The sequence below is a fragment of the Heterodontus francisci genome, chromosome 1 (genome assembly GCF_036365525.1).
Source record: "Heterodontus francisci isolate sHetFra1 chromosome 1, sHetFra1.hap1, whole genome shotgun sequence".
Classification (NCBI taxonomy): Eukaryota; Metazoa; Chordata; class Chondrichthyes; order Heterodontiformes; family Heterodontidae; genus Heterodontus; species Heterodontus francisci.
The window spans coordinates 246,113,393-246,139,171 of record NC_090371.1 but is presented as its reverse complement, the minus strand read 5'-3'; the positions used below and the strand labels follow the sequence as shown (position 1 = coordinate 246,139,171).

The window sequence follows — 25,779 nt, the reverse complement described above, 5'->3', positions numbered from 1 at the left end:
GAAGTCTGAACAATGTTACACTTGATTTTTCTTTTGTATGTGATGAAGTTGCAGACCTCTGTACTTTGTGGAAGAAATATTATTAAATATTCTATTCTCACTGTCAGCATCCTCTAAAAAAAATGAATTTCTTACAACAGCAAATGGCTCTTAGGCCAACCAAGGTGGGATCAACCCTTTCATATCTTGTCTTCACACTCTTACCCTCCATCCCTTCTCTCTTTAGAAATGCATCCAATTATCGCTTGAAGCCATCTTTACTGGTTGTTTCGATTACCTGCCCTGGCAAGTTATTTTACCTTTCTCTTACCTTTTGGTGAACATCCCCAGCCTGACTTCCATCTTACTCCTAACTTCCTAATTAATATTTGAATGCTCAATTGCAAGGAACAATTTGCTCAGGTCAATTTTTTTTTTCATTTCTTTCAAATAGTTACAAAGAAGCACGATTAACTTTTAATGCTCTTTGGTATTTTTTGAAATGCCTTGGTGTAAACCGATGACTTTATCAAAGGGGCTGACTTTAAAAGAGGTACCGAGCCTGACCACAAGAGCAATCAGACACATTCAAAGTGATACAATCATAGAAGAAACCTGGCGAATGGCCTCATATATCCCTAATCAGGTTAATTTAAATCCATAACACTGTTCGGATCAATAACTCCTTTCACCCAGATTGGTCCAATCAGGTAATCAGCATTCACAGTTTGAACAAAGAACAATCAAAGAAAAATCAATCGACCACACAAAAGAAAACAATGTTCAAAAGTGCTGATGAAAGGTTATCAATCTAGAATATTAACTCTATTTCTCTCTCCACAGATGCTGCTTGACCGGCTGAATGTATCCACCATTTTCTGTTATTTCAGAATTCCAGCGATTGCAGTATTCTACTTTTGTTTTAGGTTAATGCTAATAGCTTGAATCTGTTTCGTTTTTTTTTAATGGCAAGGCTCCCATTTTACTATCCTTTGCTTCTTCTTTGGCCTCCTTGTCTCGAGAGACAATGGGTAAGCGCCTAGAGCTGGTCAGTGGTCAGTCCTTTGCAATATATTTTAAATTCATAAGAGCAAAGTACTTGCTGAGAATTTCATTTTTACAGCAGAAAAGTGTTACTTTAAGCAGGACCCAAATGAAACACTGCAAAGAAATGACCAGAGAATTTGGCTATATGCAGTGCTGCTTTCAACGGCTGTGATTAAAATTGTTCTAGGTAGTGTTCAACCCAGCGGTCCATTTGCTTGCGTTGGTCAGTGATTGTGTCCCCTGATTTAGATTTGAGTGGGGGGGTGATCTTCCTGATGGTTGGCCCAAAAGCTCTCTTAATGCCATCATACATTCCTCTGATGTTTCCGGTGTCAGAGGCCAGCTGAATATGATTGCATAGGTGTTGTCAGTAGTCATTTGCGCAACGCCTGACTGTTTGTGCAGCGCTTCTGACTGCTTTAAGTGCTACGGATGTTAACTCGCTGGGGGCTTTCTTGTAGTTCAGCAGTGCAATGCGCTTGGCGGCTATGACAGGTTCCAGCTCTTCAAAGTGAGACTGAAACCAGTATGCATTCCGCTTCACACGTTTGCCATAGGTGGTCATTGCTGAGTCATAGATGGCGTCTCTGATGTGGGCCCACTTGATCTCTGCATCCCCTGTAGGAGTGTTTTGAAGGGATTTTTCAAGTGAATTTAGAAACTTACGTAACAGCTGTGGATGAGAAATTCTGCTAGTGTTGATGCGTGGGTGGCCCTTCTGCTTGGAGTGATGCTTCTTTGGTTTGAGTCTAACCTTGCTGCACACCAGGGAGTAGTCGGTGTCGCAGTCCGCACTGTGGAAGCTGCGTGTGATTTGAACGCTGTTTAAAGAGGCTCGCCTTGTGACGATGAGGTCCAGCTGGTACCAACGACGTGATCTTGGGTGCCTCCAACAAACCTGGTGACAGGATTTAGTGTGAAAGAAAGAGTTGGTGATGCAGAGGTTATGATAGGTACACAACACAAGCAGTCTCTGTCCATTCTCATTGTACTCCGGGGAAAATGTTGTCACTGAGACCGCCCTCAATGCAGCCCAGTCTCTGCCAGTCATGGATGAGCTGGACGTACAGCCAACAAAATCGGAACTCAGTGATGCCACTGATTCTCTAGCCAGCGGAAAAGCCCATGGGAAGGACGGCATTACCCCTGAAATAATCAAGAGTGCCAAACCTGCTATACTTTCAGCACTGTACGAACTGCTTTGCCTGTGCTGGGACGAGGGAACAGTACCACAGGACATGCGCGATGCATCATCACCCTCTATAAGAACAAGGGTGGCCGCGGTGACTGCCAACAACTACCGTGGAATCTCCCTGCTCAGCATAGCGGGGAAAATCTTCGCTCGAGTCGCTTTAAACAGGCTCCAGAAGCTGGCTGAGCGTGTCTACCCTGAGGCACAGTGTGACTTTCGAGCAGAGAGATCCACCATTGACATGCTGTTCTCCCTTCGCCAGCTACAGGAGAAATGCCGTGAACAACAGATGCCCCTCTACGTTGCTTTCATTGATCTCACCAAAGCCTTTGACATAGTCAGCAGACGTGGTCTCTTCAGACTACTAGAAAAGATCGGATGTCCACCAAAGCTACTAAGTATCATCACCTCATTCCATGACAATATGAAAGGCACAATTCAGCATAGCAGCGCCTCATCAGACCCCTTTCCTATCTTGAGTGATGTGAAACAGGGCTGTGTTCTCGCACCTACACTGTTTGGGATCTTCTTCTCTCCCTGCTGCTCTCACATGCGTTAAATTCTTCAGAAGAAGGAATTTTCCTCAATACAAGATCAGGTGGCAGGTCGTTCAACCTTGCCCGTCTAAGAGCGAAGACCAAAGTACGGAAAGTCCTCATCAGGGAACTCCTCTTTGCTGATGATGCTGCATTAACATCTCACACTGAAGAGTGTCTGCAGAGTCTCATCGACAGGATTGCGGCTGCCTGCAACAAATTTGGCCTAACCATCAGCCTCAAGAAAATGAAAACATCATGGGACAGGGCGTCAGAAATGCTCCATCTATAAATATCGGCAACCACGCTCTGGAAGTGGTTCAAGAGTTCACCTACCTAGGCTCAACTATCACCAGTAACCTGTCTCTCGATGCAGAAATCAACAAGCGCATGGGAAAGGCTTCCACTGCTATGTCCAGACTGGCCAAGAGAGTGTGGGAAAATGGCGCACTGACACGGAACACAAAAGTCCGAGTGTATCAAGCCTGTGTCCTCAGTACCTTGCTCGATGGCAGCGAGGCCTGGACAACGTATGTCAGCCAAGAGCGACGTCTCAATTCATTCCATCTTCGCTGCCTCCGGATAATCCTTGGCATCAGGTGGCAGGACCGTATCTCCAACACAGAAATTCTCGAGGCGGCCAATATCCCCAGCATATACACCCTACTGAGCCAGTGGCGCTTGAGATGGCTTGGCCATGTGAGCTGCATGGAAGATGGCAGGATCCACAAGGACACATTGTACAGCGAGCTCGTCACTGGTATCAGACCCACCGGCCGTCCATGCCTCCGCTTTAAAGACGTCAGCAAACGCGACATGAAATCCTGTGAATTTGATCACAAGTCATGGGAGTCATTTGCCAGTGATCGCCAAAGCTGGCGGACAGCCATAAAGGCGGGGCTAAAGTGTGGCAAGTCGAAGAGACTTAGCAGTTGGCAGGAAAAAAGACAGAGGCGCAAGGGGTGAGCCAACTGTGTAACAGCCCCGACAACCAATTTTATCTGTAGCACATGTGGAAGAGTCTGTCACTCTAGAATTGGCCTTTATAGCCACTCCAGGCACTGCTTTACAAACCACTGACCACCTCCAGGCACTTACCCATTGTCTCTCGAGACAAGGAGGCCAAAGAAGAAGATTAAAATTGTGACAAGAAATATCTGTTCCTGTGGACTTTTGTGATTACAGGTCTGTGCTGCTGTAACTTAAAGCTATCCATCCTCTACCACTCCCACTATGCCCATTTAGTCACCTGTTGATACTAAAGCTCTCATCTTCCAGAATTTTACTACCCTGTATGCAGCAGAAAAGGATTCAGACTGGATTGAAGTCATTGCCACTCAGTTCAATTTTACCAGTGTTTTTGCTGAACATTTGCCCGAAACCTGGATGTACAAAGTAACTGTTGAACACATGTGCTAACATGTCAAGCTGCTATTTCCCGTCAGTTCCTTTACACACAGTTTTAAACAACCACTGTGTGTGTGTATGTCTAAGTAGATTTAGACACACTGTAGTGTGTGTGTGAGCATGGAGAAAGTGGTTATTGCTTACACTTCGAAGGATGAATAGATCTAAAGACTGACCTTGCAAAGATCCAGCAACCAACAAAGCCAAAGTAAAAAGAAAGAGGCGATCAGTGCACAGCATATTTCAATTGAGCTTGATGGGTTATCTCGGAAAATGGTGCAAACAGCATCAGACAACAGTGGAAAATTGTGTTGAGTGGCTCTGTCCTAAGTCATCCAAAGACTAATTAAGAGGAGGGAAGGCATATATTCAGTAACAGCACTGGGCATACTGATGCCAAGTTTACAGTCTGGGTCAGACACAATGTACAGCTCATGTCTTTTCAGATTACCCAAGCAATAAACCTTCTTGACAACTTCAAAATAATACCATCTGGTGCACTAGCGTGACAGGTCGCCATCTCATGCTATCCATCTTCACAACTTTGCTGAGTGAAATTGCTAAATGACTGCCAATTAAATTAAATGAGAGCAATTCTATCTTTGTGGATTCATGCTCACGAGGAATTTGATCTGAACTGTTTACATTTATTTTCACTAAGCACTCTTAAGAGCTGAGAGGGCGAACAGACTTTCATGTAATTTATCATAGCAAGGTTTGATCTAAGAAGTTCTGATTTGCAAAACCCCTGAATTTACAGTTCATAGAATAGTTACAGCACAGAAAGAGGCCATTCGGTCCATTGTGTCCCTGCAGCTTTCTGTAAGAGCAAATCAGCTAATCCCACTGCCCCGTAGTTCTGCAAATTTTTTCTATTTAGGTGCTAATCCAATTCCTTTTAGAAAGTCATGATTCAGTCTGTTTCCACCACACTCTCAGGCTGTGCATTCTGTAGTATAATGTAATCCAGGGTTGTTAGTGGGAGGAATATGTAAATAGTCTGTGAATATCATCACAGGAAGTGATGGAACAGAACTTGTACAGAACCTTGTGTAGACTGAAACTGAAAGTCACAGATATCGGATACATGTAAATAAACTCCTGTTCCTGTAACCGTCAATCTCTCAGATATTCTGTAATAAGACTTAATAGCATCAGAATATTACACATTCCAGATCCTAACCACTCGCTGCATAAAAAGGTTTTTCCTCATTTTGCCATTGGTTCTTTTGCCAATCACTTTAAATCGGCGTCCCGCTGGTTCTCGACCTTTCTGCCAACGGGATCAGTTTCTCTCTATCTACACTGTTTAGACCCGTCGTGATTTTGAACACTTCTATTAAATCTCCTCTCAACCTCCTCTCCTCTAAGGAGAACAAGCCCTGGTTCTCCAATCTATCCACGTAACTAAAGTTACACTCAAGAAACCTCATTCATGCTTACCTCAGCTCCAGAATACTTCTGTGTCCTGGTTACCAGGTAATCCAAACTGACGTCATCACTGATTGGCATTGAACGAAACTGCAGTTTGAAGATCTCTGCCCGAGTGGCTGCATCAGGCAATGGTACGTATATAATGCGGTCAATCCGTCCTGGACGCATCAAAGCCTGCGACAAATTATAAAATTTTTCATATTTTCAACGTTCATGTAGACAACTCCACACAGCTCTCCTCTGCTAAAGCAGCCTAATAAACAGTACCAGACATTTAAATATCCTTTGAATTGTTGTTGTTGAATGGTTGCTGAGGTTTAATGAAGTTGAATAACTGAGGCAAGTATATCCTTCCTTACGTATGGACCAAAACTGTACATAGTACTCCAGGTGTGGTCTCGACAAAGCCCTCTGTAGAATTGCAGCAACCTCCCTTGCTCTTATACCCCATTCCCCCTTGCAAAAAAGGCCAAACTACCATTTCAGAATCACAGAACTGTTACAGCACAGAAGGAAACCATTCGGTCCATCATGTCTGCACCGGCTCTTTGAGCCCTCAGTTCCATTCTCCTGCCTTCTCCCCGTAACCCTGCACATTCTTCCTTTTCATATAACTGTCCAATTCCCTTTTGAATGCTTCAATTGAACCTGCCTCCACCACGTTCTCAGGCAGCACATTCCAAACCTTAACCACTTGTTGCGTGAAAACGTTTTTCTTCCTGTCGCTTTTGCTTCTCTTAGCAAATACTTTAAATCTGTGCCCTCTCGTTCTTGATCCTTTCTACTCTCAGCCTTCTCTTCTCCAAGGAAAACAGTCCTAACTTCTCCAATTTATCTTCATTACTGAAAATCCTCATCCCTGGAATCATTCTCATGAATCTTTTCTGCACTCTCTTCAATGCCCTCACGTCTTTGCGCAAGTGCGGCACCCAGAATTGGATGCAATACTCCAGCTGAGGCTGAACTAGTGTCTTATACAATTTCAACATAACTTCCTTGCTCTTGTACTCTATGCCCCTATTAATAAAGCCCAGGATACTGTATGCTTTATTAACTACTCTCTCAACCCATCCTGCGACCTTCAATGACTTATGCACATATACACCGAGGTTCCTCTGCTCCTGCACCCCCTTTAGAATTGCACCCTTTATTCTATATTGTCTCTCCATGTTCTTCCTACCAAAATGAATGACTTCACATTTCTCTGCACTGAACTTCATTTGCCACCTGTCTGCCCATTCTACCAACTTGTCTATGTCCTTTTGAAGTTCTACACTACATTTGTCTTCTAAATTGCTTCCTGTGCCTGCATGTTAATTTTCTGTGTTTTGTGCAGGAGGACACCCAAATCCCTCCGAACAACAAATTTTAATAGGCTCTCACCAATTTAAAAATATCCAATTTTTCTATTCTTCCTATCAAAATGAATAACCTCACGTTTTCCCACATTATACTCCATTCTGTCACCTCCTTGCCCATGCACTTAACCCGTCTATATCCCTTGCAGATTCTTTGGGCTGAAATTTTGTTTGACGTGAAATTATGGATGGGTCAATTTTGTCTGATCAAACAATGGGAAGGTCAAAGATGCCGTCTACAACCTCATCAGGCACTCCATAGCTTTGGTGTAGATTTCATTTCTCAGCCTGACTTCTCACTTGGGTTGAGTCAAACTATATGTAACATTGGTATTTTGTTCCCAAAGTTGAGCTCCAATTCCCATACCCTAGATAGCACCAAGATCACTTGATATCATCTCTGCAGCATCATCTGCGTCCAACTCCATCTTAGCTTCTTTAGCTGCAGAAACCTATGCCTTTGTCACTTTTAGTATTCAATTCACAACACCTTTTTTGCTGGGTTCCAGACCTCCACCTTCCATAACCTGCAAATTGCCCAAAACTCTGCTATCCTCATCCCATTCCATACTGAGATTTGTTCACCCACCCACTGTTGAAGCTTGATCTTCCAATCAATGAAGTTAAATATCTTTATCCTCATTTACAAATCCCTCCACAATTTAGTCCCAAAGTAACTTTGCAACCTTCCACAGCCTCTGACCTCTTGTGCACGTGTCCTTGCTCCATTCATTCTGGCTAGCAGTCTATCCAGCCACCTTGACCCTGCTCTCCAGAACTCGCTCCCCAAACCTCTCAGCTCACCTTAAAAAGCTTCCTCAAAACCTATCTCTGACAAATCCTTTAGTCACCTCTCCTAATCCTCCTGCAAAGATACAGCATCTGCCTCTTCTCTCCTCTGTGAATATAAATGAAAATTGTTATCGTAGTACTTAATGTTTAATCTTGCTCCTTTCCAACACTCGTATGAATCCTCAAATTATAGTTTCAGCATGAGAACCAACAGAGTGGACATTCATAGCGGCTGGTATTAACCAGCCTTAGAATTCATTTTGACATTGGTACAAATAGATTAAATACAGTCAGTGTTACAGTAGTCACAATTCAGATTGCAATCAGTAAGCTCTCTGACAAATTACTCATTCTCCTAACACAAAGCCAGACATCGCCAAAGAAATGATCACACTTCTTTTTGTGAATTTTGTGTCATAAAGGTGAAGGAACTCAGTATAGGATTATGGACCACCGTCACCATGCCCCAATCATATATTGTTGCACATATTCAATCCCCATGGCATTATGGGTGTAAACCAGCTTTTAGTAAATCAGAATTCTTTTATAGCAAGCAAACTGTTGAGATCAAATGTAACTATCATTAGTGTATTTTGAGAACAGTGCATAGTGTCGTGGAGTCTCACAATATTCTAAAGTTGATGTATTCAAAATACACAATAGCTTGTTTAAACTGTGTATTACCAGACATTACTTTGTGATACTATTTGAACTCTGAGTGTGTTGCATCCCTATATCAATATCAAAGTCAGCTACTGTTTCACTTTTAACAGTATCTTAGCCTCACACCTAGTGGTGATAATACAACAGCATTAGATAATCTATACAGCACAATAAAATAAATTCTGAGCCTTAAAGCTGAACTACATATAAACTTAGAAATTGCAGTTCATGATACTGTGGCTGAATACTTCACATGTTCAGGTGACATTCCTTTCTCTGCTATCTCAACAGAGGTGGTAAGCCTTTTAAAATGAACAAAGAGACTTCTGCTTTAAATAAGTGAACATACAAATGTATTAAGTGTACATCTGCTATTGTTGCCAAAAATAAAAACAGAAAATGCTGGAAATACTCAGTAGGTCTGGCAAGATCTGTGGAGACAGAAACAGAGTTAACATTTCGGGTCGATGACCTTCATCAGAACTAGAAAAAATTAGAGATGTAACAGGCTTTACGAAATGATAGTGACAGAGAAAGAGGGGAGGGGGTAAATTGAACAAATTTGAAGGTCTCTGATTGATGGAAAGCAGGAGAGATTAAATGACTAAAGGAATGATGGTGCAAGGCAAAATGGGATGGTAACAGGACAAGTAAAGACACAAAAGATGGTTCTAGAAGAGGTGTAAATGGGAAAAGCTGAATCATCAGCCACAACTATCATCCAACAAACAAAAAAAAGGAGCAGAGGTTATGACCTGAAATTGTTGAGTCCGGAAGGCTGTAATGTGTCTAATCAAAAGATGAGGCGCTATTCCTCAAGTTTACGTTGAGCCTCATTCGAACAGTTTGGTGGCTGAGGATAGAGAGGTCAATGTTGCAGTAGGGCGGAAAATTAAAATAACAGGTAACCAGAAACACAAATTCATGCTTGCAGACTGAACGGAGGTATTCTGCTAAGCAGTTACCCAATGTGCATTTGGTCCCCCTGGTTGTTAAGAAAGTGCTTCCGTATTTTTTGTTAAGCATATGTTTTTGAGGACTTATATTTAAATTGTGAAGATGGATTCATTGAAAGGCTGAAGATTTCATAGAAGCTGAACTTTGCTTTGTTGTTGGTAGTTCATTGAAAGGACACTGAGATGTTGTTTAAAAGCAGCCTTGCTGGAAGTCATGTGCTTTAAGTAATAAACAACAGAAACCTTGGTGACCTGGGGAAGATGTTTACAGAGAACTGACAGGTCAAGATTTATAGGGGTCAGGAGGCTTGACTCTTGAGGTATTGTTTTTGGTTTCGTTTTGGACAGTGTATTGGGGTGTGAACTATTTTGAAGACAGTTGGAGAAAACCAGCCAAGGAAGCAGCCTACATAAGCTCACCCTCTTCCATCTCCTTGAGAACATCCTGAGAATCAAGTGTAAGAAATAGAGAAACTGATGCTGTGTTTTTCCTGGAAAGCCTGCCAAACTGATCCTCAACATCGCCAGAAAAGAACTGCTCAAGAAAGACCCCAGTGACAGCTGTTGATGTGTATTTGGGACACCTAACCAAGAAGAGACAACTGACATCTTTCCATACCTTCTCTTTTTTCTTCAAGAATTGGCAAGTATTTGGCCAAAGTATTCTTTTTTTGTCTTTTCTTTGTAACAGACCTCTGCAGAGAGAATTTCTGTATTTTTTTCAGTGTGTGTGAGTTTGTGGGTAGGGAATTTAAAAAGGGGAATTTTCATATTTCAATCTGTGTGTTAATGCTTTGATTCGTTACTGGTTAAGACTTGTTTTATAATAAACTGATAATTTAGTTGCTTATTAAAGAAACCTGGTTGGTGTATTTTATTCTGTGATAAAGAGTAACAGTATATGATTGACTGCATTGGTGACTCGCTAAACATTTAAAAAAGTATATGTTGTGACCTGTGGAGAAGTGGAACTAGAAAAGACAGTGCACTCCTCCCACCTCAGTCATAACATGGTGTAGAGGAGACTGCATTGTGAGCAGCGCATACAGTATACTAAATTGAAAGAAGCACAAGTAAATTGTTGTTCCACTTCTAAGGGGTGTTTGGGGCCTTGAATAATGAGAAGGAAAGAGGTAAACAGGCAGGTGTTGCACTTGCATTGAAAGGCCCCATGGACGGGGTGATTGAGGAGTTGACCCTGCTGTTGCAGAGGGAATGGCCCCTTTAGAATGCTGAAAGGCGAGTGAACAGGAAGATGTGTTGGTGGTGGCATCACACTGGAGGTAGCGGATATGACAGAGGATGATCTGTTTAATGTGGAAGCTGGTGGGGTGGAAGGTAAGAACAAGGGGAAGTCTATCATGGTTCTGCGAGGGGATGGGGTGAAAACAAAAGTGCAGGAAATGGAATGGACACAGTTGAGGGCCCCGTCAACTACATCGTGGGGCAATCCTTGGTTGAAGAAAAGGAGACATATTGGAAGCACTGGTATGGAAGGTGGCATTGCCAGAAAAGATATGACGAAGAAACTGGGAGAATGGAGCGTGAGGAAGTGTTGTCAAGGTAGCTGTCAGAGTCAGATGGATATTAGTCAAAAGCCCACCCCCAGAAATAGCGACAAAGAAGTCGAGGGAAGGAAGGGAAGAGTCAGAAATAGACCATGCGAAGGCAAGGGAAGGGTGGAAATTGAAAGCAAAGTTAATGAAATTTTCCTGTTTTGAGGCAACAGCAGGAAACGGCACCGATACATTCATCAATGCACAGGGAAAAGGGGTGGGGGAGAGGACCTGAGTAGGACTGGAACAAAGAATATTCCACATATCCCACTAAAAGGCAGGCATAACTAGGACCCATAGAGGTTCCCATAGCAACATTTTTCTTTGGAGAAAGTGAGCAGAGTTAAAGGAGAAGTTGTTCAATGTAAGAACAAGTTCAGCCAGGCAGAGGAGGGTGGTAGTGTTTGGGGTCTGGTTGGGTCTCCATTCAAGAAAGAAACAGAGAGCTCTCAGACCATCCTGGTTGGGGATGGAGGTTTAGAGAGATTGGATGTCCATGGTGAAAAGGAGGCAGTTAGAGCCAGGAAACTGCAAACTGGAGGGCGTGGGAAGAGTCACGGATGTGGCTGACAAGAGACTGGACAAGGAGAAGAAAAGAGTTGAGATAAGAAGAAATCAGTTCTGTGGAGCAAGAACAAGCTGAAACAATGGGTCTACCAGAGCAGTCCTGATTGTAGACTATAATGTCTTTAGACTATAATGTTCAACTTAACCTATATGAAATAACACTTGCATATTTCATATATCATATGAAACATCCAAGTGTGCAATAATGACTTGTACAACAGTCCATGCCACTGCTTATTAGATCGTTCAGTGTATTGGTTTCTGGTGCAGAAACCCCTCTGAAAAGTAACTTTTTACTTCAGCATGTTCTCAGATTTATGAAGAAGATGTCAGCAAAAAAAAAAGTGAAATAATCTTGTTCTTACAGTTCAGTGTGATCTGTTACTTAGGACACAGTTTCATGGCATTGCAATGTTAATCTTTTCTCTCTTCCCCTATTGTTGAGAATTTGTTTTATTCAGTTGCTTTAGGGCAGTGAATGGAATTGAAGCAGAAAATGTGATGTTTCTTTCTGCACAACTGTTTGTATTTTCCATCCTTTTGTATTTATATAGAACCATGAACTATGCAACAGAATTGGAGGTAATGACACCTGGAACTGAAAAACTAGACGATAATATTTCAGCCCTGTTACAGGAACATTTAAGCTGATGGAAAAACAGGCCTGAGAGAGGCAAGTGATGTCCCATTAATAGTTCATTTCAAAAAAACAGAAAACTTTATTTTAGAACAACGGATTCCCTTGTTTATTTTACAAACAAAATCAGCAGTGGGGAAACCTAGTCTATTCCACTCTTGGGAAAATTTTCCGTTGGAGAATAATAAACTGGGTGTTCTATCGCTGCTTATTGTGTATCCTCCATGTGTTTTCTAACCTACTTATACAGCTTCACAATTATCTGAAATGAATGTCCAGAAACCACTTTTACCTGCTCCAAGGAAGTTCCCACAGCAAGGACTGTGACTCTAAAAACAGTGACGAGCATAAATTAAGCATTTTGGATGAAATATTAAAACAAATGATCACTGATGAGGCTCAGAAAGAGTTTTGCAGCATAGACAATTATTTGGCTCATTGCACCTGTGCTGGTCTTTGAAAGAGCTATTCACTTAATCCCATTCCCCTGCCCTTTCTGCAAACCTATTCATGCTTTCTTTTTCAAATATATCTCAATTTCCCTTATTGAAGTGATTATGGATTCTGCTTCCACCACTGTCAATGCCCTAACAATCCTACACAAAAAAGGACTTTTTACTTTGCTCTTTTGATGATAATTTTGTATTTATGTGCTCTGGCTACCTAAGCACCAACCAGTTTTTCTCAATTTAACTTATGAAGATCTTGTAATTTTGAACATTAGTATCAGACCTCTTCTTAATATAATGAAAAGGATCACAGTTAATCTTGTCCCTTACAACAAAAGCTTAGCCATCTTGGTATTATGCAAGTAATCTTCTTCCGTACCCTTCCCATGGTCTTGACATCTTTCTTAAAGTAGAGCATTTAAAACTCTGGCCTAACCAATAATTTGTGTAATTTTAGCATTACCTCTTTGCTTTTGTATTCTAAACCCCTATAGAGAAAACCTGTGTTCCAATCAACTTTTTATAGATTTATCAACTCGTCCTTTCACATATTTGCATCCAAACCCCGAGCCTCTCTGTTCTTCTACTCCTTTTAATGTTTTACCATCAAAGGCACATGTTTTCTCTTATTCCTCCTTCCAAAATGTGTCTTTTCACAATTCTGTGTTGAAATTCACCCAATACCTACCTGCCAGATCTAAGACCAGCTAGTCTTTGACCAGCAGTAAGGTGTTGGCAGCACCCTGAAAATTGCAGTGATAAACTTATGACACCATTCTGGCTCCTGATCCTCCCACAGGCATTTACCTTGGGGCCTTTACATGGGCGGCTCAGGTGTTGCCCTGTTTCAGATAAAAAAACAACTTGCAACATGCAAATTGGGGTCCTACAATGTACGCAGGACCCTGATGCCATGTTGAACTACCATTGGGCAGAGTGTGCATGGCATTGAGGGCCTGCATTAAAGGAACTACTGCAGGCTGCTCAGAAAAATGTGCATTTCTGCTTTTTGGCTCAACTCCATGTTAGAACTTCTGGGTTTTGTGCCCCGTCCAAACAGCTTCCAGTTAGTGCTGCTTATTTATTTATTTATTTTATTTTGAGACACAGCACAGAAACAGGCCCTTCGGCCCACCGAGTCTGTGCCGACCAACAACCACCCATTTATACTAATCCTACATTCACCCCATATTCCCTACCACATCCCCACCATTCTCCTACCACCTACCTACACTACAGGCAATTTGCAATGGCCAATTTACCTATCAACCTGCAAGTCTTTGGCTGTGGGAGGAAACTGGAGCACCCGGCGGAAACCCGCGCAGTCACAGGGAGAACTTGCAAACTCCACACAGGCAGTACCCCAGAACTGAACTCGGGTGGCTGGAGCTGTGAGGCTGCGGTGCTAACCACTGCGCCGCCCATGCTCATGTGCATGCAGCTTGCTCCTTGATACTGAAATGAGGTCTGGCCCTAAAAACGGCTCATACCTCTTACCAATGAATTTGGCTTTCGGCACGAGTATTCATCACACATAACTGTGCCCTCTATTTTTATATGATCTTCAGATTTTGATATTATTGCCCCTATGGGAAAGTGCAATGTTTATATTCATTCAGTCTGAAAATAATCTCTTACTCACCACTCTGCTTTCTGTCCTTTAGTCAATTTCCTCTCCATGTTGCTCATTCAGCTTTTTTGCCATGCCTTTATCCTCCATGAGAAGACTTCTCATCATCTCCATTTAGTCCTAGTCTTTAACTCTTATTTTCTGTGCGCTAACAGAATTCTTTACTAATTTCCTGTTGGTATTTTTTTTATAGCACTTTTGCATTTCTAACCTTTTTTGTTTCTTCTATTTTCTATGCTCTGCTCTTAAGGCTGATATACCTAGTGAGATGAGATGTACTGGCCTCCAGCAAGTGGGTCCCACTGCAAGAGACCTGAGGAAGAGATACAATTTAGAATTATTTATTACTGGCAAAAAGTATGTACCTGATTGGAGAATCAGCACCCCTCCAGATGGCAGAGACATCAGAATCATTTAGTTCTATGCAGTGGCAGGCGCCCAAGATATGCTTGCAGTACCCTCCCACTGACTCCATATACTCCAGTAGGGTCAGAGTTGGGGAGCACCAATGGAGCAATCCTAGTGTAAATGCAGGGACTATGGTCTGTGAAATTTTGGGACAAAGAAATATGACTGCATTAGTCATTTGATTTTTGGAAATTCTTTGGAACTTCTTAAAATTTCATAATGCAGTTCTAAATTATACTGGGCTGAAATTTATGTTGCTGCCGCCGTAATTGGCAGCGGCCGTAAACAATGGTGGCCCGCAGGTGCGCGTATTAAGCATGGCAGCTCATTTAAATGGCCGGGGTGGACCGCATCCCCCCCACCCCCCGATGACATGGAGGGGGCGGGCTGTCCATCCCCGGCAATGGTGCTAGCCCCCATTGCCCAGGAGCCGACACCATTTTTAAAGGGCTTTGAGCCCTTCCATTTAATTTAAATTTTTGAAGAGATAAGCGATATAAAATGTATTCGAAGAAATTAAATGAATGTTTCTAGCCCCTCTCTCACCCCCCCCCCCCCAATAACCATACATTTCATTCCTTGCCCTCTTCCCCCCGGAAAAATACTTACCTTGTGCACCTGACCTTCCTCCCGCAATGTTCACAAACTTGAACCTCTACCCCTTCCCACTATCCCCTACACCAATCAAATTACTTTGATGCCGCTCCCCCAACTTCTGCACTAAAATAGTTACCGGTTTCCCCCCTCCCCACCAGTGTCCCGCATCAGATCCTCAGATGGGTATCCAAAGGCGCGGCAGTGCTGGCCACCGGTAGCAATATCGCTGCGGAACGGACGGCGGGAGCAGGTAAGTAATTAATTCTGTCATTAACATTATTTTAGAGTCATCGAGTTATACAGCACAAAAACAGGTCCTTCGGCCCGTCATGTCTGTGTTGACCATCAAGCACCTATCTATTTTCCCATTTTCCAGGACTTGGCCTTGTATGTTATGGCGTTTCAAGTGCTCATCTAAATACTTCTTAAATGTTGTGAGGGTTCCTGCCAGATTCCAACCACCCTCTGGGTGAAAATTTTTTTCTTTACATCCCATCTAAATCTATGCCCCCTGGTTATTGACACATCCGCTAAGGGAAAAAGTTTCTCCCTATCTACGGCCCTCATAATTTTGTATACCTCAATCAGGTCCCCCCTCAGTCTTCTCTGCTCCAAGGAAAACAACCCTAGCCTATCCAGTCTCTCTTCATAGCTGAAATGCTCCAGCCCAGGCAACATCCTGGTGAATCTCCTCAGCACCCTCCCAATGCAATCACATCCTTCCTATAGTGCGGCGACCAGAACTGTACACAGTATTCCAGCTGTGGCCGAACTAGCATTTTATACAGCTCCATCATAACCTTCCTGCTCTTATATTCTATGCATTGGCTAATAAAGGCAAGTATCCCATATGCCTTCCTCACCACTTATCTACCTGTGCTGCTGCCTTCAGTGATCTATGGACAAGTACACCAAGGTCCCTCTGACCTTCTGTACTTCCGAAGGATCCTACCACCCATTGTATATCCCCTTGCCTTGTTAGTCCTCCCTAAACCTCACAATTCTCAGGAATAAATTCCATTTGCCACTGCTCTGCCCATCTTATCAGCCCATCTATATCGTCCTGTAATCTAAGGCTTTCCTCCTCACTATCTACGACACCACCAATTTTCGTGTCATATGCAAACTTACTGATCATACCTCCTGTGTTCACGTCTAAATCATTAAAGTACACTACAAACAGCAAGGGTCCCAGCACCGAGGTACACCACTGGTCACAGGCTTCCAAACACAAAAACAACCCTCAACCATCACCCTCTGCCTCCTGCCACTAAGCCAATTTTGGAGCCAATTTGCCCTGGATCCCATGGGCTCTTACCTTCTTAGCCAATCTCCCATGCGGGACCTTATCAAAAGCCTTACTGAAGTCCATATAGACTACAACTGCCTTACCCTCATCTACACATCTAGTCACCGCCTCGAAAAATTCAATCAAGTTTGTTAAACATGATCTCCCCATGACAAACCCATGCTGACTATTCTTGATTAATCTCTGCCTCTCCAAGTGGAGATTAATCCTGTCCCTCAGAATTTTTTCCAATAGTTTCCCTACCTGATGTTAGACTCACTGTTTTATCCTTACTACCCTTCTTGAATAATAGTACCACATTCGCTGTCCTCCAGTCCTCAGACACCTCTCCTGTGACCAGAGAGGATTTGAAAATTTGTGTCAGAGCCCCTGCAATCTCCTCCCTTGCCTCACATAGCAGCCTGGGATACATCTCATCTGAGCCTGAGAATTTATCCACTTTTAAGCCTGCTAAAACCAATAATACCTCCTCCCTTTCAATGATAATCTGTTCGAGTATATCACAATCCCCCTCCCTGATCTCTACACATAGAAACATTGAAAATAGGAGCAGGAGTAGGCCAATCGACCCTTCAAGCCTGCTTCACCATTCATTATGATCATGTGTGTCCGGCCCAACCTGCAGCAGGACCGACCCAAGCCCGAAAGCCGGACCCGGCAGAGGGGCCTGACCTGACCCGAACCCGACACATTTTTTTTACACAGAGAGTGGTGAGTGCCTGGAACTTGCTGCCGGGAGAGGTGGTGGAAGCAGGTACGATAGCAACGTTTAAGAGGCATCTTGACAAATACATGAATAGGATGGGAATAGAGGGATACGGTCCCCAGAAGTGCAGAAAGTTTTAGTTTAGGCAGGCATCAAGATCGGGGCAAGCTTGGATGGCCAAAAGGCCTGATCCTGTGCTGTACTGTTCTTTGTTCATGGCTGATCATCCAACTCAGTAACCTGTTCTCACTTGCGCCCCATACCCTTTGATCCCTTTAGACCCAAGAGCTATATCTAACTCCTTCTTGAAAACATACAATGTTTTGGCCTCAACTGCTTTCTGTGGTAGCGAATTCCACAGGCTCATCACTTCACAGGGTGAAGAAATTTCTCCTCATCTTAGTCCTGAAAGGTTTACCCCGTGTCATTAGACACTTACATCGTCCCCCTCCATAGTGAACACATGAAAAGTAATAATTTAAAACCTCATCAATGTCCTCCGGCTCCACACACATATTGCCACTTTGGTCCTTAATGGGCCCTACTCTTTCCCTGGTTATCCTCTTGCCCTTAATATACTTACAAAACACCTTGGGATTTTCCTTTATCTTGCCTGCCAGTGTTTTTTTCATGCCCCCTCTTCGCTTTCCTAATTACTTTTTTAAGTACCCTATCTTTCTATACCCCTCTAGGACCTCCGCTGTTTTCAGCCCTCTGCATCTGCCATAAGCCTCCTTTTTTTTCCTTATCCAATCCTCTATATCCCTTGACATCCAGGGTTCCCTGGACTTGTTGGTCCTACCCTTCACCTTTACGGGAACATGACAGCCCTGAACTCTATTTCCTTTTTGAATGACTCCCACTGGTCTGATGTAGACTTTCCTACAAGTAACTGCTCCCAGTCCACTTCGGCCAGATCCTGTTTTATCATATTAAAATCGGCCTTCCCCCAATTCAGTACCTTTATTTCTGGTCCATCTTCATCCTTTTCCATAACTACCTTAAATCTTACAGAGTTACGGTCACTATCCCTGAAATGCTCCCCCACTGACACTTCTACCACTTGTCCGGCCTCATTTCCTAGGATTAGGTCCAGTACCATCCCTTCTCTTGTCGGACTTTCTACATTCTGGTTCAAAAAGCTCACCTGTATGCACATTTAAATTTGCCTTCCGTCGCCTAGCTGCGCAGGCAGACCACCATGAGGCCTTGCCACCACGGGCATATTCCTGCCCCTCGACACCACGACCCCCGACATCGGGGGCCTGTAAAATCCAGCCCAATGAGTGTTAGACTTTTATATTGCAGATGTTCAGAATAAATAGCAAAAGGCTCATGCATAAACAGTACCAAAATAAAGCTGTTTCTGAAAGAAACATTTCTCTTTAACCATTCAATTTTATGTGCTATTGTTTATGGTAATTTTGGCTTGTCTCTATCTTTAATGGCTTCAGTTCCAGCTCATTCTCCTTGTTTTTTTTTATTGCCTTTATGGGATCTTTTATTTAATATATTTCCTTTTATTTCCTCAACAACTTTTTCTGTTCCATCTTGCTGCTTCCATTTTGCTTTTATGTTTACAGTCACTGTAGCCATGTGCACTTTCTTGAAGAACGCAAGGATCTGGTGGTGCATGTGCAGAATGTGTTTGCACAAACAGGTCAAATTTCATAGACAGGGTCAAAAATCAGAGTTACCAGCACAACAGAAACAACTCAGTAAAAGAATAGAAAAATCAGGAGAAGGAAAAAAATTAAGAAGTGTCTTTCTTTTTAAGCCCAATAACAGACGACATCAAGCATATGTGACAAAATACATGGAACAAAGACCAAGTGAAGAAATGGTACTGTAGGAATAGTCTACAGGCAACTCTGTGTAACTTTCATGATTAATGGGAAATCATTTTTTTTCTGTGTTTATTTTATAACTGCTATCTATAAAGCTATGTATCTAATTGGTATAGAAATACATATATTGACTGGAACCATCTAGAAAAAAAATAAATTCAGCAGTGTGATTGGGTGAAATTGCAGCCTTCGAGTAATTGCTTTTCACTGGACATCGGTGTGATCTTTGCTGATCTATACTTCAGCTCATCAGAACAGTTCAATTGCAGAATTGAGTGAACAAAACAAGTGCAGCACTTGATTCATAACTTGTAACAGTCTATATGCAAGACTCTTATTCTTCACAAATGCCACAATGATGAGAAGTGGTGGCAAGCAGAACATTATTAAATCTATTTATGTTAATGTTGAAGATTAATACTGCTGAAAGAATTGTTTTAAAATCTGTTTTTTGCACTTTAAAACAAACTCACATCTTTGTTGAACAAATGCTAGGCTAATTACATAAATCTTGGAGAAGAAATCAACTAATTCATAGCACAAGAAAATACCCAAATCCTGAGACTTTTGCTGTGCAACTTTCCGTTCATCCCCTTATATTATCGTCTGCATATGTTATAAAAACAACTGGCACTTATACAGTGTCTTTAATGTAGAAAAATGTCTAATGGTGCTTTCCAGAAGAGAAAAGAAACACACACTTGCTAAAATCTTGCATTGTGGCAACTCTCGTCTAATGTTCTCCTCCATTTTACAACAATGTAGTTTGCAAGTTCTCCCTGTGTCTGCGTGGGTTTTCTCCGGGTGCTCCGGTTTCCTCCCACAAGCCAAAAGACTTGCAGGTTGGTAGGTAAATTGGCCATTATAAATTGTCACTAGTATAGGTAACTGGTAGGGAAATACAGGGACAGGTGGGGATGTTTGGTAGTTATATGGGATTAGTGTAGGATTAGTATAAATGGGTGGTTGATGGTCGGCACAGACTCGGTGGGCCGAAGGGCCTGTTTCAGTGCTGTATCTCTAATCTAATCTAAAAAAAATGGGTGGTAAGATCTCAACACTACACTGGTGTGCAAAGTTGAACTCCCAGTTCTGCAGATCATAAAGACCTGCAGTGTCTTCATTGGTCTGTAAGCAGTCACAGAAAAAATATTTCATTTACTTCAAAGTAACTGAAGAGTTAAATACAAATCCTGTTGTTAGCAAATCTTAATAAATCACGCAAAATACTCCAATTCATTAAATGAGACAAACATTCAATCTGATCTTTAAAAGTACATATTTCTGTAATAGGAGTAAAAGGATCCTCTGTTCCTCAGGACCGTCTGTTCCAAATTTCTTGAAATGTTTTTTTCAGGCTGCCGCCTTTGACAAACATGAACTGACATAGTTCGGATTAGACAATAATGTGATTTTTAATGTAGTGTTGGTTAGTCTGACATGCCAAAAATTCTATCTAATATCATAGCTGTATTTGAAATGTCGCAACAAGATAAATGACTGAAGAGAGGGAATATCCTGCAGGTACTGCCAATGGGAGCAACAAGCTATATAATGTGGGTGGGTATGTGGGTGGATAGGGAGGTGGGTGGTGGGGGTTATGGTTGTCAAAGATTTTTTTTAGATTGCACACATTTTTTCACAACACATTTTTTACATTAGTTCTGCCTGAAGAATCTGAATTTTGGACCCGCTTCAATGAGTCACAGTTGGCTACCTGAATCTGGCCATGAAAGGAATTAAATGTACAGTTCAAAAGCACATTTATACAAATCACTGGGACCACAAACACATCAGCATGGTCGTGCCCACATCTGCATGGCCATGCACATTTCAATCTGGCCATGTACAAATTTGCACAGCCATGAACATATCAAATGCTCATTAAGAATATCCTGCAAAAATGAGAGTTTACCCTGTCAGAATGGAGATAAACAGCAGTGAGCATTTTGTAGAATAAAGTCTGAAGTCAGGCACATCTGGTATTTAATCAATATGGAGTCTCTGGAATCCTGCAGGCTGTTTCTGTCAGGACGACAGGTTTGGAATATTTTCAGCAAAGATGAGATCTGCCTAGACCAGCTCCTGAAGGGGAGTTACCGTCCTTCTGTGCAAGTCTGTTTTTTTTTTACAATGTGAACAACTGCAGAACTCATTCAGCACCCAGAAGCAAAGGCTTTTTTCCCCTCCTCCTCCAGGCAAAGTAGAGCTATCCATCACTTAACAGACTTACTTCCTGTTTTGAAGCAGTTGGGGAGGTATAACTTCCAACCCAAATACTTGGCTTGGCAAGCTACACTAGTGTTGATGGACGCTTTTATAACCACTTCATTCCACCTGAATTTTGGTGTAGTGCAGGAGGGGGAAGGGAGAAACAGTGCACAACTGAAACAGCTGTAGGAAAAGGTTAGCTGGATCTGCCAGCAGTGACTAATATTAGTTTGTAAAGTCAACATCAGTGTGTTCATTTAGAAAAAAAGCAGAATTGGAAATGCATTTTTAAAAATGTCCTTTTCTATCGCAAAAACTTACAACACAGTTTAAAGTACAACAACACGTTTTGGCTTTACAATAAGGCCCTGCAATTAATTGTACCAACTTGATAGCTAAGTTGATGATATTGGCCAGACTTTACATATACAAGAGAAGAGATGTTTAGAAAAAGTAAGCAATTGATATGTATGTAGATGTCCAAAAATAAACAGGAAAAAGAGTGAAAAGCACAGTCAAAAGAGTGCTGGAAAGGTAAAGACGGGGGAGGAAACAAAATGATTAAAAGGTCAGGACTGTTCACACATTCATGAGGATGCTAACGTACTTAATGTGTAACTGAAATCTCTCACACACCAGCAAATACACAAGGGTCTATGGGTCTCTAAATGTTAATATGTGCATTAGGTTCTTCACATGCTAGCATGTGAATAAAGCCTGCACAACAGATCACTCACAAATGAAGAAGAGCACAGGTTCACTCACACACCAATTTGTCCATACAATCATTCAGATGCTGCTAATGAATCAGCCAGCTTAAGGGCCACTTTCACCTGGAATTTATGAAAAAATCCTTGCATTGCACTTTACAACAGTTGTGATTCGCTGCTACCTGTAACTATTATAATTTGCAACATTGAATGTTAAGTAATATATAAATTACACAGAAACAACAGAAAATACATCTGAGTTTTGGAATCCTGATGAATTGTAAGTTAGGATGGAGAATGGGATAGAAAGAATTCTTCTGTTAAATTCACAAATAATGCAAAGAGCAAAGCTATTTTCATTTAGCTCAAAATAGGAGAATATAGTGCTGAGTTATGTGAGGAGACTTGTTGACTAGGATCAGCAGTTTCCAGCGGATCAACTCACTCGCTTTTGTAGTAGTCTCATCGCAGATTCACCTTTTTCTGCTCATTCCAGAAAGATTTAGACATTGTCAATTTATTTTTACTTGAATTCAGAAGAATTTTATTCTATATTGTCTACTGAAACTGGCCTCCACTGGAGGATCAGAAATCTCTAGCAATCTAGCAATCATTTGCACATTTCAAAAACAGCAAATCAGTTTTATCAAATTGCTAAATTACTTTCTATCGGAGAAGCAAAAAAGATTAGAATGGCTGAGAAAGACAGCTAGACAACAAAGGGAAAAAATAAAGAACTTTACATAAACACATCAAAAGTAAAAGAATTCGTCAAGAAAAGGTTAGGCTGATTAGAGATGAAAAAGTAAATCTTCCCTTTGCAGCATGAAAGCTTTGTGGAGAAACTCAATGCGTACTTTGCATTGGTTTTCACAGAAGAGTATGGTAGTGGGAATGAAAGGATACAAGAGGAGGAGGTGGAGTAATTAAATAGGATAACTACAGATCAGAAAGGAGTACTGAAAATGATGACAGAACTTGAAGTGAACAGGGCAACAGGCTCCGTTAGTTTGCATCCGAGAATGCCGAGGGAAGTCAAGAAATCAGAGCCTCTGCTCTCCTGTTTGGATCTGGAAGATGTGCTAAAGGCTTGGAGGACTGCTAGTGTAACTCCTCTGTTGGAAGAGGGAGAAAGGTAACTCAGTAACTATAGACCGGTCGACTTAATATTCATAATGGGTAAGCTTCTAGAGGCCGTACTATGGGATAAAATTAAATCTCACTTAAAAAAAAATAGGTTTATTAAAACAGGCATCACAGGTTTATAATAGGTATATCATGTCTGACAAATTTAATAGTATTCTTTGAGGAAATAATCATGTAATGATAAAGGAAATGCAGTAGATACTGCAATTAGATTTTCAAAAGATACCACTTTTGGAGGTTTATTGATACAATTGAGGCATTATAGTATTGAAGGGAATTTGTTAGCATGAATAGAATGCTGGTTTATAAAAAAGAAAGAAAAATGAAGATGTTTCATTTATATAGCATCTTTTACATTCCGGGGGGGGGGTCCTACATAGCCAATGAATTACCTTCAATGTTGTTATGTAGTCAAAAACTCAGAGCAATGATTAATGGACATCTTTTGGACTGAAGGATGCAAATAGCAGCGTCTCCCAGGGTCGGTGTTTGAATGTTTATTCTTTAACTGGAATTTTGTTCCAAATGTTTTTTAAAAATCTACAACATAACAATTTTAAGCATTTCTTCAAATATGTTCTGTGATGTTAAATATTTCACTCATTCTGTTTGTAATGGTCTTGCATTAGGTAGAAACATGCATGTAAAGAAAGCACTGGCTGAAAAGTGCAGGAATCATTCAGCACTCAAAGGGTTAACAGGTAACAATGCATGATGGAACTTACTTAACTCTCAAAGCACCAAAAAGTTAGGCGTGTTGGGAAATATGTTGTTCACATAGCACTCTCCAAGCAGATTGGGCCTACATGTGAGAACCACAGGGATGCTTATAGAGATAATATCTTACCTATAGTATGCAATTACAAACTGAGCCAAAACACAGATCAACATCTGGACAGAGATCAGGATCCGAATATGCCTCTGCACCTGTGTCGATTAGGCAGCTGATTAGCCAGCAATGCCTGAGCATAGCACTACTCCGACAAGGTCAACTCCAATTTGCCAAAAATACAATGATTGCAAACAGAGTAAGGGTTTTTAGAAAGGTTCAATCAGTCTGCAAAGTTACGCTATATAATCCCTTTCATATTGACACATGCAGATGGACTATAAAACAATCAAAAATAACAAAGATGATTTCTGGAAATTAACAGTCTCCCTGCAACCAGTACAGCAGCTTTCCAGCACTTTCAAATTGAGAATTATTACCCTGTGGGTGCAGCAGGCGCTGCAAACAAAATGATTCTTCGTGAGACACCAGTAATTTTAGTGTAGCTAAATTTTCTCTCAATAGTGTTCTGGCACATTATTTGAGCTTTGGAAAGACTTGTTTGTTCCATCTTTAAGCCTTGGTTGCCAACCCTTTTGGATTGTCAGCGAGTCGTTGGCAATGGCAGATGAATCCCCTGGGCACTGTTGCGAGCAATCCAGGAGAAAACCTGCAAGTGCGTTGGCAGTATTGCGTTAAGTAGTGACTGAACTCTTACCTATATTTTTTCTCCTTGTTAATCATGTCTTTTTAGTGGGTAACCAGTGGTGTGATAGGTGGAGTCAATGATTGTTGTGTTTTGTTGTTTCAAGCATACTAACTTGTGGCTCTTCTTCCAATAATTAGTTTCTCTGGAGAGAGAAACAGAATTTCAGGTTGCCTACCATGGTCACATTCCAACCTCGAAAAATGATGCACAGCAGGGACCAAAGAATTGGAGTGCAATGAGGAACAAAGAACCACAGCAGTGAGGACAGAATTGGAATGGAGTGAGTGATGAGGGACACTGAGGACCAGATTACAGAACGGGGGAGGGATGGAAACGACGGGTAGAATTCCCTCGACGTCGGGGGAACCACCGAGATCCCTGCGTTGGCTCCTGTTCGGAAGGCCCGCTGAATTTAGTGTCAATCAGGCACTTAAACTGGTCAGCGGCGGGCCTTCTGAACGACTTACCATGGAGGCGGTGGCTGCTATTGTAGCTGCAGCGAACATTCACCAAGGAGCAGTGCTGGAACCAGACTCAAGGTAGGCCGGGGGTGGGGGGGTGGGGAGGGGCCTCGCGAGGGAGAGGCCCTCAATGGGTTCCCCCTTCCCCATATCGTTTAGACACTAAGTGCCTTTGAACGAAGGACCCCCCCTCCACAGTTGGGAAGCTGCCTGCATGGTTTTTCGTGCCATGCTTCCCGTATGGTAACGGGGCCGCCGCTGGACGGGAAATTGCGGCTGCAGCAGGGAGACCCTTAATTAGGGGTTAATTACCTAGTTAAAGGCCTCAATTAGTGGCGGGAAAGGAAGACCATTCACAGCTTTCCTATCCTGGAGTAAAATTTGGCGGAGGCAGGATGTTGGCAGGAATCCCCCCGCCACCACCCCACCCAATTTTATGCTCTCCCCGTCTCCAAACTTGCCGTGGGGGAGAGCATAAAATTCCACCCAAAGCGTGAGAAGAGCCAGTGTGAGGGGCAACAGGAAGTGAGGCACTGAGGGGCAGAATGGGAGCACAGCTGGGTGAGGCAGGGAGGGGAACAGGACACAGAATTTTAAAATTAAAATGACTGGGACCCTGAGAGGTTTATGTAACCAACCTGTTTAAAGTCACTGAGAACATGACAATCAATGGTGGTAGATATTCTGAGAATTTGGGGATTTA

At 42.1% G+C, this 25,779-nt stretch overlaps 1 protein-coding gene across 2 annotated transcripts in view; it reads right to left on the bottom strand.

Moving 5' to 3' along the window:
* afg2a (AFG2 AAA ATPase homolog A) overlaps positions 1-25,779 on the bottom strand; it is a 607,544-nt gene that overhangs the window by 94,540 nt on the left and 487,225 nt on the right. The window contains exon 15 of one of the 2 annotated variants that reach the window (XM_068042637.1): positions 5,605-5,769. In XM_068042637.1, coding sequence (XP_067898738.1) covers positions 5,605-5,769 — 165 coding nt within the window. Of the gene's footprint in view, positions 1-5,604; positions 5,770-25,779 lie in introns of those variants that run through there. The other variant, XM_068042646.1, reaches the window with a different exon arrangement.